The following is a 15,491-nucleotide window of genomic DNA, read 5'->3' as shown; positions in this document are numbered from 1 at the left end:
TTGGCCCAGTAGTTTCAGAGGAGAAGATTCTTGAAATAGTTTACGACGACGACAGACGACGACAGACGACGGACGACGACGGACGCCAAGTGATGGCATAAGCTCACTTGTCCCTTCGGGACAGGTGAGCTAATAAAAGGAAAAGGATATATAGATTCCATGTATAAATCAATGATAAATCAACCTAACACAAAAATAAGATCAACAGGCTATAAACATGTCAAAAACAATAAGTAAGTCTCTTTACTATAAGTCAATCTCTTAGACTAATTGTAAATAAACAGAAACCACCAAAGATATGCTATTAACACAGCCACAGCAGAGGTTTTAGATTTAGTATTGGTACAACAATGTGTTTAGGGTTTTCAAAAATTGGTACATTAAAGAATGTACAATCAGATATTCATATCAATGGATGATTTATATGCTACAATTGGTATATACTACTTTGCATTAAATGACCATGTTCTGGTTAATGATACTAAATTTAGGTTTCTACAGATAGGTCTGTGTTTGTATAGACTACAGTGATAATCAAATAGTTAACAGGATGACTATGTAAATGTACAAGCTCAGTGGTTTAATCTGCAGATTTATGTATGTAAGGTTTTATGTCACTTTTTATACATTTAAACAATTTTATAACACTCATTTATATTAGCTGAAGGAACTGATTGTATATGTTTCGGAACCACCGATTCTTTGGAAGTAATTGACAAAACTATCACATACAGTTGATTCACTTAGATTGCTATACCCCGAGTATTCACATGATTGTAAAGTAAAATTGGATGACCCAAACCCCAACATCAAATTCACTGAGTCTTGACTCTAACTTACTATGCTTCTTATCATGATCTGCCTCAAACTCTTCATCACTGGAAATTGAGCTTAAAGATAAGTCATCTTCTGATTCTGAAATGACAAAACAAAGCAATTGATGTTAATTTTGTGGAAAGCCTTTAAAATGAAGGTACTACTATAGGTAAAACAGAAACTTAACATTATCAATGATCAATTACATTAAGTTTATTAGAGACTGACCTAATCATGTAAACTTAACATTATCAATGATCAATTATATTAAGTTTATTAGAGACTGACCTAATCATGTAAACTTAACATTATCAATGATCAATTACATTAAGTTTATTAGAGACTGACCTAATCATGTAAACTTAACATTATCAATGATCAATTATATTAAGTTTATTAGAGACTGACCTAATCATGTAAACTTAATGATGACCAAAGTAAAATCACTCATTATTTGTTCCTGACTTCCCTGAAAATTTACTTTTTTCTAATTATCTTGAATCACTTTCAAATTGTCTGTATTTGTAGAGGAGCTTTATTTGATGACTAAGAAACCATACTTTCCATCCAAGGAAGGGACTCTTCATATAAGTAAGCCAGACATAGAAGCAATTTTTTAGGAGAATGTGAATGCTTAAATCAAATAGCTGCAACTCAATATATGTTCCTTAAATATCATATCAAATGATGTCCAGAAAAACCTAGATTTACTATTAAGCCCTTTTGTTAAGAGGGCATGTTTTATATGGTACTTATCCCATGCTATTACCATCTTTATTATTAACATCCCCAAAGGTTGTGCCTTACCTGCACCAGATTCTTCTTTAACCTCAGGTTTTATTTCTTCTGATTTTACATCTATCTTACTGCTGCTTGGTTCTTCTCTACCTTGTCCTCTGGTGTCAGATTCAGATCTAGGCCTACAAATGACATTTACATTTAATATGGCTATCAAATTTTAGTCCACAATTTATCTTTAAATTCAGAACACTAAATGTTGCCACTGACATATGTATTCAATTTTAATAGTGAAATTGCTACAGAATTAAACTGTACTGATGTTGATACAACAACATACCAAATATCATTGACTTACAACAACATACCAAATATCATTGACTTACCATAAGTACATAAATAAAAATTATAATTTCTTCTTTTTATTATTCTTATTATTGTTAATCAATCTTTCCAAATAAACACAGTGAACAAATTGAATTCTTAAGCTAGGATGCTATTCGTTTCCATTTCACTATAAAATGTTCTGTTGGAAAATTACAAATAGAAGTAGTAATTTTTTTTTTCAGCATCCAAGGAAGTTGGCAGTCAATAGAAGTGCAAAACAGGTTTAGGATGTTGAGGCAGCACTCCTTTTGCGCCAATTACTGTTTTTCAGGGGTATCATTTGCGCCAAATTTTTTTTTTCAAATATATCAATTGCGCCAGTTTTCGGAACTCATTTGCGCCAATTTACCTGAACACATATTGATCGTACATATTAAAGATTAATATATATTTAGTATCATTTGTCTCATAAATTATTATTCGCTAAATAATTGTTACTCTTGTTGGTAGATTTTAAGGAGAGAATGCACGTTGTCGTTAATGAGTTTTTTCCCAGGAATTATCATCAAGGCATGTCGTTTTCACCTTGGCCAGGCATGGTGGCTTAAAATACAAGATCTTGGACTAGCAAAAGAGTATAAAAAAGTTGGCAGTGATTTTAGCAAGTGGTTACACCATTTTTTTGGATTAGCTTTTCTGAACCCAGATGAAGTAGGTGATTGCTTTGCTGAAGATTTGATACAGGATATGCCAAAAGACAAAAAAATAAAAGCGTTCTCATCCCACCCTTCCATGTTTGTGTTTTTGGACAATATAGTAAAATTTCAAGCTACAACTTACATTAAATTGAGAAGTACAAATAAACCAGCAGTTAGAACTAGGCATGTGTCAGAAAAGGAAAGATTCGCTGTTGAAAAGTATGAGAAATATGCAGAAGGAGAACTTAGCCGCATAGACTTTGTATGTGTAATGAGCTACAAATTCCAGCCTTTAACTTCTTAAACAGATATATATGATGTCCGACTGTACATAGTTTTATATTTTAAAGTTAACCATTCAATGACTTAAAATGACTTTAACTCTGCCAGTGAAAACTGCCGGTCCCAAGCCAGGATAAAGGAGGAGGGAAGTCATTTTTCTTTAAATTGGCGCAATCGTATATTTTATTTTTGGCGCAAATGATACCATGTAATTTTAAAACAGCAAACGTAGCATTGGAGAAAAAAAGTTGTGGCGCTAAAGGACGCATTTTTGGCGCAAACGGATCTCTCCCGATGTTGATATGTGATATATACAAATCTAAATAATTTACAACTCATTTTTTGTTGTTGTTTTTTTATGGGATGAACATGTTTAAAAAAACATCAGTACTTTGAATAAAACAAAGCAAGAACAAGAAAGCTTGGGAATAATTCTTACTCAAATTAACTGATTTGCAACAAAGGTTTATAAGATTACTTAAATTAATTAACTATATTAGCAAATCAACAGACATGCTATTCAATAATAGCTGGTGCACTGTTTCAGTATGTGTGCAATCAATCTGTTTCTGAGATCTAGGTTGACAATGGAGGGAGGATTTCATTACATAAAATAGTTACCATCTTTTGTAAATTTTGCTGAAAAAAGGAAAAATTTTAAAGTCTGGAAAAAAGGTGAAAATTCCATAATGACAGGTACAGCTTCATTATAGGTGCAATCTTTCTGTGAAGTTTTTTTTAAGGTTCTGCATTGGAAATTGATGAATTGATTACATAAAATATGATACCTCTTTCTCTGCCATACAGCCAAACATCAGACTATAAACTAGCTTTCCTCAACCAGTTCCATCTTTATATTGATAATTACATTTATAATTAAATTCTATTTAGGTATTTAAAGCTGCACCACAATTAACTTAAATCTTTATATTTGCATATTGATAATATATATTCATATATTTAGTTCTCATAACTAAGAGTTGACCAGTGAGCTCAACATTTATTATTGAAGAAGGCAATCTATTGTTAACAAAATTACATTATAAAATACCTGGTTTGTTCTCTCTCTCTATCCCTGTCTCTTCCTCTGTCACGGTCTCTGCCTCTTTCACTATCTCCTCTACTTCTTCTCTCCCTCTCTCCACTTTTCTGTGGACTTCTTGACCTTGACCTTCTATCTCTGTATCTGCTGCTATCTGACCTTCTGACTTTGCTGTCATGATGACTGTGTCTGCTACCATAACTACTGCGGCTCCTACTCCTTCTACGTCTACCTCCCTCACGTAAAACATGTTCAGGAATAGCAGATCCAGTCTATAATTTACACAATTATAATATTATATCAAAGTTTTTTTTTTTCAAGATATGGTAAACTAGAGAAATTTAAACATTCTACATTTTCTAATAAATTGTGGCATATTGGTAGCTAAAATAGAATTATTTGAATACATATAGTTTATGAATACCTTGTTTTCATTGAAACCTTTTTAAAAATAAAGGATCAATTTGGCTGAAACCTCTGATTTTTTACATTACAAATCATTTATTGCTCTAATTTAGTTGAAACATTGACAATTTGTAACATTGAACAATATTTTTTTCAAAAGTTATAACCTATTGATGTCTTTAAATTAAAGCATCAATGGCCACCTGTTGAAAGTTAATGAATTAAAACTAAAAAGTTAACAAACCTGCTGGGGTTCCCCCTGTTTAAGGATAACATCTGCAGAATCATCTGAAAAACTACTATATCTTCCCCCTTCTTCGTCAACACTTCCTCTCAACTTTCTTACTGTAAAACAATCATATACACAATAAGATATATGACAAAATAATACTGTTAAATTATTGTAACAATGCATGGGTACAATTCTTTAAATGTTGTTGGTGCAGAAAACAGAGTTCATGCAACAGACATGGGACTGACAGAATGCAAGCTTTTGTTAGTCATACATAGTGTTTCGTCCTCCTCCATTTTAAAAATTGTTATAATATTATGCTTGGAATCTTGAAAATCCGAAAATTTTAATAAAATATAAATATGTTGTATAAGTCCATCATACACAGTCATTGTCCTTTTTGTAAACCATTGGCAAGCAAACTCGGCTTAGGTTAAAAAATAGGATTTCTGATGAAGAATATTATAGATAAAAAGAGAAACCAGTGTCTTATAACCAACTGCCTAATGTTGCAACAAAACAACCATTACTACCCTTTTAGTCAGTAAGAAAAAAAAGTCACAAAATAAGACAGGGTTAACATGCTGTTTGAAACTTATTGTATAATCTTTATTCCACAACTTCATAAATAGTGACTGAAAAATAAAAAAGAAGCTTCTGTTGTAAAAAGAAAAAAAATTAAAAATTCACAAACAGGCTCCTGACTATTATATAATACAAATAAATGCTGAATCCTGAATGTGTCCATAGGATGCAGATGGACACAGATGATGCCCCTGCTTGCAAATAATGTTATAAAGGGGCATAACTCAAGAACAGCAAAAATGATGCAGCCCAAATTCAAACTTGATCTGTGTTTTATGGTTATTGTGTACAAGTTTCATTACAATTGGTTACAGCAAACTAAGTTAAAGAACCTTAACTAATTTTGAAATGTATGTACGTATGTACACATGGACAAAGGTTAAACTTGATACCCCTCTATCAAGCCATAATAGGTCCACCATTATCTAATACAGACATATATACCGGGCCATGTCCACTTGTATTTTGTCCATCTGATGAGTTAAGCCTTTTTCAACTCATTTTTATAGTTCGTTCTTATGTTGTACTGTTATACCACTGTTCCAGGTTAGGGGGAGGGTTGGGATCCCACTAACATGTTTAACCAACCCACACTATGTACATATGTGCCTGTCCCATGTATGGGCTTTGCTCATTGTTGAAGGCCTTACAGTGACTTATAATTGTTAATTTCTGTGTCATTTTGGTCTCTTGTGGAGAGTTGTCTCATTGGCAATCATACCACATCTTCTCTTTTTACATATATACAGATTGAGAATATTAGATAATTACTACAAATTCCAGAGAAATCTATGTATTCCTTGGTATTAATACTTACCCCTATCTCTCTCCTCAGTCCTCCTCCTCTTGTATTCCTCCTCTCCTGCAGGGGATCGGGATCTTTTCTTCTTCTTTTGTTCTTTTATCTCTTCTACTGGAACAGGTGGGACAGGCTAAAAAAGAGTGCTAAAATACTTTAAAACTTGAAATACACATTCAGCTTGAGTAATGATGATTAAACTAAATGTGAAAAAGAATAGTCTCATCAGAAAGTTGATGATTAAGATTATTTTTCTAATTCATAACTGAAAATAATTTATAACTGAAAATAATTCATAACTGAAAATAATTCATAACTGAAAATTTAAAACAAAAACAATATGAAACCTACAAGAACTTAAATAAAATCTCTGAAGCAGGTATTTACACCAATATACAGAAGTCATCAACTTGATAACCACGTATTCAAAAATAAAGCAAAGTCTGCTACGCCTCATGGTGTACTGGGGTACCTCAGGGTGTTAAAATATCCATATCTACGGATATGAACGTAGGTAACCAATTTATCCCCGGTCTTAGTCCCAATCGTGCAAGTTTTATTTAAATTTGGGTACAAAGTGTAACGTGAAAACAACGTTTTTTTCATTATCTATAAAAGTTTTATTGAAATTTTGAAATTTTACATATTTTTTACGGGGTGTAGGGTACTACCTTAAGTAGAACCCTACAAGTAGTCAAATATAAGACGTTTTTAATAAGGAGACAGAGAAACTGGATTGAGTCAAATTTGGCGCTCAATGTTGTGAGAGTTACGTCATAGATGGTGTGACGTCAACGTGGGCCATCTGCATAGCTAGGTCAGTAGTCCCATTCCTTGAAAATGTGGCAGTCAAATGATGCATTCAATGAAATGAGTGTAAATGATCGGCATAATTTGACAAAATCGTTAATAAATTAAATATTTAATTACAAACATCATGGATAATCTACAGCATTCAATATTTCACAAGGAGCAATCATGGAACTAAGGAAAACTTGTGTGAAGTTTCCCGGGATAATGGTTAGCAACGTCCGGGGATATGGGTTAGCAACACTCAGGGGCTATGGGTTTTGTAACGACATGCATTAACCAATCAATATCCTAGAAATATACTAAGCCAGGGATAATTTTTTTTGTGCACAATGAAACATAATTTTCATAGGTCTTGGTATTTATATTCACCTAAAGTTAATTGAACATTTGATCTATTGAAGATTGTAGTTGGTGGCAATGTATTTTGTCCAACAATCATTACAAAATGAGGATATTTTGTGTTAACTTTCCATGAATGTGCATCGGGTATCATGAATACATGAAAAGTTAAAAGAAAACAGTTACCTATGCTAAATATTGGAATTAGCTCACACAGGCCCTTTAACTTATGACAAGAGATCTACCAAACAAAACACTCAATGTCATTATTGAATGACCTTGTTGATTAACAATTTGACATAAAGTAATACATACACTAGTTTCCTTCTGTTTCCTTTCTGGTCTCCTTTCAGAACCATGTGACTTTTCACTCATAGTATCTTTGTCTAATTCCACACTCCTAGATTTTGACTTTTCACTTTTGACCTCTGGTTCTTCTTTGACCTTGACCCTTTCAATAGTACCTACACTATGTCTACTCTTAACTGATACAGCAGGAGAAGAATCTCTGGCTCGTTTAGACGTTGGCGAAGGAGATAATGATTTACTCCTATCTTCACTTAAGATTCTTTTCCTAAAATTAAAATAAAATAAATTACAGATAGTTCTTACAACATAATTTATTTCCACTAAAATATAATAAAATAAATGTCTGCCATAAATGGCAAATATGATACCAATTTTTGAATTCTAAAAGTTTGATAAAAAGAGAAAAAGTCAAAAGAATATTATTAACATTCAATTAAAATCATAAGAAAAATTATAGTTGTAATCTCAAAAGCTAGTTTATTATTTTCATCAGAAGGAGAGGTTGATAATATAAATTATGTACTCATTTTCCTGCCCATCCAACATCACAATACAAAAAGCTGGTTATTAATTTTGTTGAACTCTCCAAAAAAGCTATTTTCCTTAATATAAAAATATAAAATTTCACCTGGTTTCTTTTTTCTCTTCAATTTCTACTGGCTCTTCTGGTTCTTTTTTAATTTCTTCTTCTTTAATAATTGGTTCCTTTTTAATTTCAGATTTTATTTTTTCTTTGGCCAGCTTATCCTCAAGTTTCTTTTGTTTTGCTTTCAATTTTTCATCTTTTCTTGCTTTCTTTTCAGCTTTTGTTCTCTTCTTTTTCTCTTTATCATTTTTCTTTACATCCCCCTTTTCTTTTTCCTTTTTACCATCTTTGTCCTCCGTTTCTTTCACTTTTTCAACCTTTTCTTTCTCTTTGATATCTGTTACCTTTTCTGGGATTTCTTTCTTTTCTTTTTCTTTTTCTATAGATTCTTTTCTATCTTGGCGATTAAAATCTCTAGTTTCAGATATTTTCCTGTCCTTTCTTGGACCATCTTTGTCTAAATCCCTGCCACGATCAGCAGAAAATTCACGCTTTTTAAAAGACTCTTGTTCTCTACGATCTGGTTTGTCCATACTTCCCTCCCTTGGATCAGGTCTGTGGATATCAGCAAACCTATCTCTTTGGTCTCTAGATTGATCACGGTTGTCATTTCTTCTGTTTGATCGATCATACCTACAACAAACAGTTAATATCTTTTTACAGAATGAATCACTTCTATAAATCTATAGTTGTGCTTTTTGATTAAATGATTGATTGTTGGCGGTTGAATGTCAGCTACCAGTGCCTCTGCTGCACCAAAAAGTAATTCCTATCAAAACATTAGCATAAAAATTCATTGATAAAAAGGAGATATTAAACTTTTTCATAATTTCAAATGAGCACTTTTTGACATCTGATGTGTACAACAAAATCCTTTTATTTTATCTCATAATAGCAAAATAGAAGGTGCCCCTTTCCATTGGAAGAAATAAACAAATCAAGACTGAACATTTTTAGTAGTCTCATTTACAATCCCCAAAACCAAAGCATTTAAATAACTTGTATTTGTTAAGTTACAATTTGTCTAGACACATAACAAAGACGGATGGAGCATGCAATGAAGGGTGACCACACCATATATACCATACTAGTATCACATCGTTATTTTACTGCATGCCAAATTGAAAGCAACAAATAGCCAGCCTTTACAGCTAAACTATTTGAGTGTGTACTTCCTTTTCAGGTGATACAAACTCTTCATACAGGTGTAGTAGTAAACAATGTGTAATCTCTTCAATTATCTGAATGGCTTTTATTAAAACAACTTTTTTCTCTTTCCAAAATAGTACGCAAAGATATTATTGATTTCATGGTTTAACTTACAAAAACTGTACTTCATTGGTTTTTTTCTTGTACACACTCAAATATATATGCTGTGACCTATTCATTACTAAACATTCCATAGGACACTTTTTGACATTGAACAGAATGATTTAATTTGGGAAATATACATAATATCGTGCTTACCACCAGCCATAACTGTCAATAATAAACAGAAAACAAACTGCAATTTCCTACAAATATTATTGGGTTGATATTCTTCAGTCTTTTCTTACTGATAGATATATGTTTTACATATAGTTCTCATGCAATTACAGTGAAAACAGATACACTTCAAGACTTGTTAATATTAGGGTAAAAATCATTTCAATTTCAGACTGTCAAAATAATACAATCATGCAATATGTAAAATAAAGTGATTCACATGAGCAAATCCTGTATAAATTTAATTTTGTTATTTGATTGAATGATTTGGTGCATATTAAGAAATCAGAAATGGTTCTTCTCATACTGTCTGTTTTTGGCCAAAATTTACCACAAATTTACAAAGAAATGCCCAATAGATCATGGTAAAAGGATAATTTTAATCACACTTTGCATGATATTTAGGATGGTTCTTATAAAAAATATAAAACTTGTTTGATAATTGCAATATATGTATTCAAACATATTATTGTACATATATGTGTTTGGGAGTTGGTTTTTTTACTATACCATTCTTGAAAAGTAAACTGTTAAAGATTTATCAAACACAGAATACAAATCAGTACTATGTCAATAAAACCTTACAAAATATCTTTAAAGCAGAAGAATTGTTATCACTAACCATAATAAGTTACAAATATGGTAGAATATCAAACAATCTAAATAAAGTTGTCAATCATCTTTGCAGACACTAACTTCACTGTACTTAAACAAGTTTTGAGAACTTTAATGAATTTAAATAAAAAGTAAGATTCTATAAAGTTGAAAATAACATGACTATTAGTAGAAACAGATGGTTAAATATAGAATCAAGCCAAAGCATAGTCTAACAAGGAAGTTAAATATGTGACAGCTACCTATCAACACTTCTATCATCAGGTCTGTCGTTCCTTCTGTCAACCTCTCGTGAGAAGTCTCTGTGGCCCTCACGTCTGTCTCCCCAGTCAGGTCTATCAGGCACATAAAATTCTTCTCCCCCTCTCTCCCACTCCCCCCGTCTACTTGGTCTCTCTGGGGGAGGTAATGGTGGTGGCGCATCAAATCTTCCACCTACAAAACAAATATCTAATGAACCAATGATCATTTAGTATAAACTTTAGAACGTTTTGCAATATTTAAGCATAATAAACAAAGATAGCACATTTGAATTTATTAAGATAACAAGAATGTGTCCATATTACACAGATGCCCAAATCGCACTATCATTTTCTATGTTCAGTGGATTGTGAAATTGGGGTCAGAACTCTTAATTGGCATTAAATTTAAAAAGATCATATCAAAAGGAACATGTATACTAAGTTTCAAGTTGATAGGACTTCACTTTCATCAAATCTACCTTGACCAAAAACTTAATCTTAAGCAGGACAGATGGACGGACGAATGCACACACAGACTAGAAAACATAATTCCCATGGGGCATAAAAACAAAGAAAAGAAGTGAACCATTCTGCAACTCTACAATATTGCTTAAATGAATATCAAAATCTCTTTAAAATAAGTCCCAGTGTAGTATTACTTTTAATTCAATCTCTAAAATCATTTTAATTTATGTAATTTTGGGGCCCTTTATAGCTTGTTGTTCAGTGTGAGCCAAGGCTACATGTTGAAGACCGTACTTTGACCTATAGTGGTTTACTTTTATAAATTGTTATTTGGATGAAGAGTTGTCTCATTGGCACTCATACCACATCTTCCTATATCTATATACAATCAAATGTCAAAACAAATAGAATACATTTGTCCTTTTTTGGGTGGATGGATGTCACCCTGGTTAACATGTTTAATACTGCCACCATCTGCAAGAGCTGTTATTTTAGTGGTTGTTGTTTGTTGATGTATATCATACTTGTTTTTTGTTTCTTGGTTCCTATGTTGATCAGGCTGCTAGTTTTCTTGTTTGAATTGTTTTACATATGTCATTTTACAGGCCATAAATACCTTGCCTTGCAGTGTAGGTTTTACTCATTGTCTTAGACTGTACGTTAACCTCTAGTTGTTAACCTTGTGTGTTATTTGGTCTCTGGTGGAGAGTTGTCTTATACACCTTATTGTTATTTGTTTGCCATTACTGGACATCACAAAAGTTCGCATAAAATTTTGACGTCATAATACAAAATATCTGACGCCACAATGGAAAAGTTATTGTTGTATGACATCAATACTTCAAGTGAGACAGATTATCGGGCCGAACAGGACAAATTATTGAGTCAACTGGGACAGATTTCCAAATAGCAATATGGTGTATTGGCAATCATACCATCTTTTCTTATTTTTACATTAGCTACAAACAAACCTCTGTGTCCACCTCTATATCGATCTCCTTTGTTGTAACCTCCTCTATTATAAGGTTCTGCAGGAGGGGGAGGATGACCTGAAATAGAAACATTCATTGATTCATTTGAATTCAGTTTGCAGCGGGAGATATCTTAAAGGTACTGTGTATTCTTAGTTTCTTATATACTTTTTTTAAGGTTTTATTTGTATTTATAATTATACCAATATATTTTTTTTTTAATTGATTATATATACCTGAAAATGCATCAATATTTTCCAAATTCTAAAATAATTTTATGACAAATAATTTTCACTAGAAAAATTCAAAATACTTTTATGACAAATAATTTTCACTATCGAAATAGAATAGAATTCTTCATAACGACAGTTTTCTTTTCTAGACCATTGTAAATGAAAAAGTTGAGAGGTAAAACTATGCTTGAAACACGTGTGTCACTGAAACAACTTTAAAGTAACCACTCAAATCAATTATCTATATCAAAGTCAAAGGATAAAGTTATAAATCAGAGATTTTTCTTGCTTTTGAACATTTTTCGTCATAATAACAGTTTTCTTTTCTGGACTATCATTAAAAGAAGGAGAGGAGACGTCTAAATCTTGCTTCAAACACGTGCGTCGCAAAGTGGTTAATAAATCCTTTATGTGACATGTGACCAGGCATGGGGTAATCGTAATCAGCTGTAATCGATTACATTTTGCAGTGTAATCCTATGTAATCAGTAATCATGCCATTTCTGATTACAAGTAATCGTAATGTAATCGATTACATGGCAAAAAACAGGTGTAATCATGATTACTTTTCGATTACTTTAAGATTACATTCATATGATTACTTGCTGATTACAAATCTTGTATATATATATATGAAAACAGTTTTTGATAGACAAGATAAAAATAAGAAAATGTAAAGCTTGAATCAAAAATCATGAAACTAGTAATCACAATGATGGGACCATCCATATAACAAATCTGTATAACCAAGTGTTTTATTTTGTTAACAGTTTACAAAAGGAAATTTACTCTCCAATATTTCTGTGTGAGATTGAGCTCTTATGATACAAGAATATGCCTTGAAAGCATTTGTTTTCCTTGATTGAAAACTTCTGATATTAACTCCAATTTCATATCAGTTTACCCAATATTTTTACATAAATACATTGAAATTCAAATGCAGAAAACATTTAGTTCCTATTTGACTTTGAAATTTTGGGCGATATCTTTTTGCGCCAAAAAGTAACTCATTTGCGCCGAGACTTAATTGCGCCAATACCTCTTTTGCGCCACCTAATTTTCAAAACTATAGGTATCATTTGCGCCAATAAAATAATCATCTAATTGCGCCAATTTTATATTTTTTTATTTATATATAACAACTAAATGATTGACTAGGTACCAACAGCAAAAAATTCCTCTGACATTGTACACTGAAATTTCAAATTAGCCTCGCATCCTAATAAAATTATACCACTTGCTGGATCGTTACACAATACAAACTCATCATCTTTGTTTGTAACAATACCAATATCATCCTATATTCTGTGAAATTCTGCTCGATTTTTAGATTAAGCTGGACGCAGTTTTCTTCTCTCTCTATACACAGACTGACACACATATTTTAAATCTTTCTTTTCTAAATTCTCTTCTTCAATTTTGAAGATCTCTGAATTTATTATTTTTGAAGGTGGCTCTGACAACACATTGGTTGCTTTTCTTTTACACGAAGTTCTGAAAAATTGACGTTCTAATTTCTGGACACTGATAATGAAAAAATTATATTTCTTTTTAAAAATGAAAATATGGTATTTTATACTGCCAAAGTCTGCTATGAAATTTTAATAAAGCGAAAATGTATTTCATACTCGTGACAGTTGACTTGTATTTGCATTATAATTTTAAGAAAAATTGTTTTATAGTCTCTCAAAACTCTTTAAAGAGTGGCTCTTGTTGTTAACTTTTATTTTAAAAAGCTGTATATTTTATATGTAAGAAGTTGCGAGACTTTAATAAAGTATTTGTCTTGTCTTGTCTTGATTTAGGTAAAACATATTAACAGGTAAATGTGGCGCAATTCCATTTCATTTATTGGCGCAATTAATACCATCAAAATAAAAGAGAGTGGCGCAATTAATACCTTTTCTAAACTGCAATTGGCGCAAATTGATTCTGCCCGAAATTTTAATACCCAAGCCCACCTATTGTTTGTTTAAAAAAAATGGAAGTAGGGATTAGCACCTGTAAAAACATTAATGGATGTGTCAATTAAGTCCCAACAGACAATAAAACTATACTTAATTAATTTTTCATTATTTTCATTTTTTTTTGTTAATTAGGCAGTTGGTTACAATTTGTAGTTAAAAATAAAGTTATATCTTTTACATAGAGAAAGGACACTTGTCTATAGCTATTTTATCAAATTACACATGTTACACTGTAACTGTAACTGTCTTGTCTATAAATTCTTTTAAAAAGATGAATAAATTAAGGCTTTTAAAAAAAATCACGAAAATAAGCTTTATTGTGAGGATAAAAAGTTATAAAAAATCTTTGATATAGCAATATACAATGTAATCATAAGTAATCTAAAGTAATCATGATTACAATAAAGAAAAGTAATCTAATGTAATCGATTACATATGAAATGTGGTGTAATTGTAATGTAATCGATTACATTTTATTAGCAAAGTAATTGTAATTTAATCGATTACATTTAAAAGTAATCAACCCCATCCCTGCATGTGACGGACGCCATTTAACCATATCATTTTGTCAAACAATACAATCAACACCTTTATTAATTAGTCCGTTGTTGTCGATAGCTATAAAATGCAATCAGCTGATTATTGATTTTCTGTCAAAATAATGAGTTCAAGGTGAATTCCGAGTATTGTCCGATCAGGTAAAGTCTGAGAAACCCGAAAATAGTTAAAAAACAAGATGGTTGAAAATAAATCGTTATATATTTTCGCCAATGACGAATTTTAATCGCCACAATTATTATTTTTTCGCAAATTGCGAAATTGGCGACCGCCAGCGGAAACCCTGGTTAAGAGATTTCAAATAAAGAGTACAAATAACAAACAAATTGAAATACTGTGGAAAATCTATATTTTTTACATCTGTCTGAAAAAACAACTCAGTTCTTTACTAAGAAACCCTAAACACACACATTTTATTGCCTTGACCTTTAATACCAACCTGGAGCATTCCAACTGTCCCAGGCAGGGTCTCTGAACTCAGGGGGTGGGGGAACTCGGTCATCATATACAGCAGCTGCAGTAAAAACACATTGGATTTATTTCTAGACTTTCAAATTGATATTAAAAGCATATCACAAAGATAAGTCTAAGAGTTTCATTATACTTCTATCTGTCAGACTTATTGAAAGTGTAATTGTGATGAAAAACTAACATTTATTATTGCAAACAAAACGAAACTTTTCTACAGATTTATCTCCTATTGTTCAAACTATTTAAACTTTTGTCAGTTCTATTGTCCCTTTGAATAAATACAATAGCTATTAGTCTCTGTGTAATTAATACACTGGGACATTTAAATATCTTTTAAGAGAAATCCATCACTCTTTTGCTCATCAGCTTCACTTAATAAACTTAGCTCTTATAAATAAATATAAATGAGACAGTAACACAAATACTAAAAGTAAATCTTGAACTAGGCTTCTGAAGGTCTCAGAAAATATTTTTACACTTTAAATAAGTAATGAACTTTCGTCATTTTGAAAC

At 31.6% G+C, this 15,491-nt stretch overlaps 1 protein-coding gene across 4 annotated transcripts in view; it reads right to left on the bottom strand.

Moving 5' to 3' along the window:
* Nucleotides 1–15,491, bottom strand: part of LOC139517790 (zinc finger CCCH domain-containing protein 13-like) — a 34,762-nt gene that overhangs the window by 4,518 nt on the left and 14,753 nt on the right. For 3 of the 4 annotated variants that reach the window (XM_071309219.1, XM_071309222.1, XM_071309221.1), the window contains 11 exons: nucleotides 14,947–15,021; nucleotides 11,750–11,827; nucleotides 10,314–10,506; nucleotides 9,439–9,450; nucleotides 8,014–8,604; nucleotides 7,392–7,650; nucleotides 5,943–6,057; nucleotides 4,553–4,653; nucleotides 3,913–4,175; nucleotides 1,624–1,736; nucleotides 841–915 (listed from right to left, as the gene is read on the bottom strand). In XM_071309219.1, coding sequence (XP_071165320.1) covers nucleotides 841–915; nucleotides 1,624–1,736; nucleotides 3,913–4,175; nucleotides 4,553–4,653; nucleotides 5,943–6,057; nucleotides 7,392–7,650; nucleotides 8,014–8,604; nucleotides 9,439–9,450; nucleotides 10,314–10,506; nucleotides 11,750–11,827; nucleotides 14,947–15,021 — 1,875 coding nt within the window. The remainder of the gene's footprint in view (nucleotides 1–840; nucleotides 916–1,623; nucleotides 1,737–3,912; nucleotides 4,176–4,552; nucleotides 4,654–5,942; nucleotides 6,058–7,391; nucleotides 7,651–8,013; nucleotides 8,605–9,438; nucleotides 9,451–10,313; nucleotides 10,507–11,749; nucleotides 11,828–14,946; nucleotides 15,022–15,491) is intronic. The other variant, XM_071309220.1, reaches the window with a different exon arrangement.

The sequence above is a fragment of the Mytilus edulis genome, chromosome 3, assembly GCF_963676685.1.
Source record: "Mytilus edulis chromosome 3, xbMytEdul2.2, whole genome shotgun sequence".
Classification (NCBI taxonomy): Eukaryota; Metazoa; Mollusca; class Bivalvia; order Mytilida; family Mytilidae; genus Mytilus; species Mytilus edulis.
Note: the sequence above shows the minus strand (reverse complement) of the source record. Positions and strands in the feature narration are given on the sequence as shown.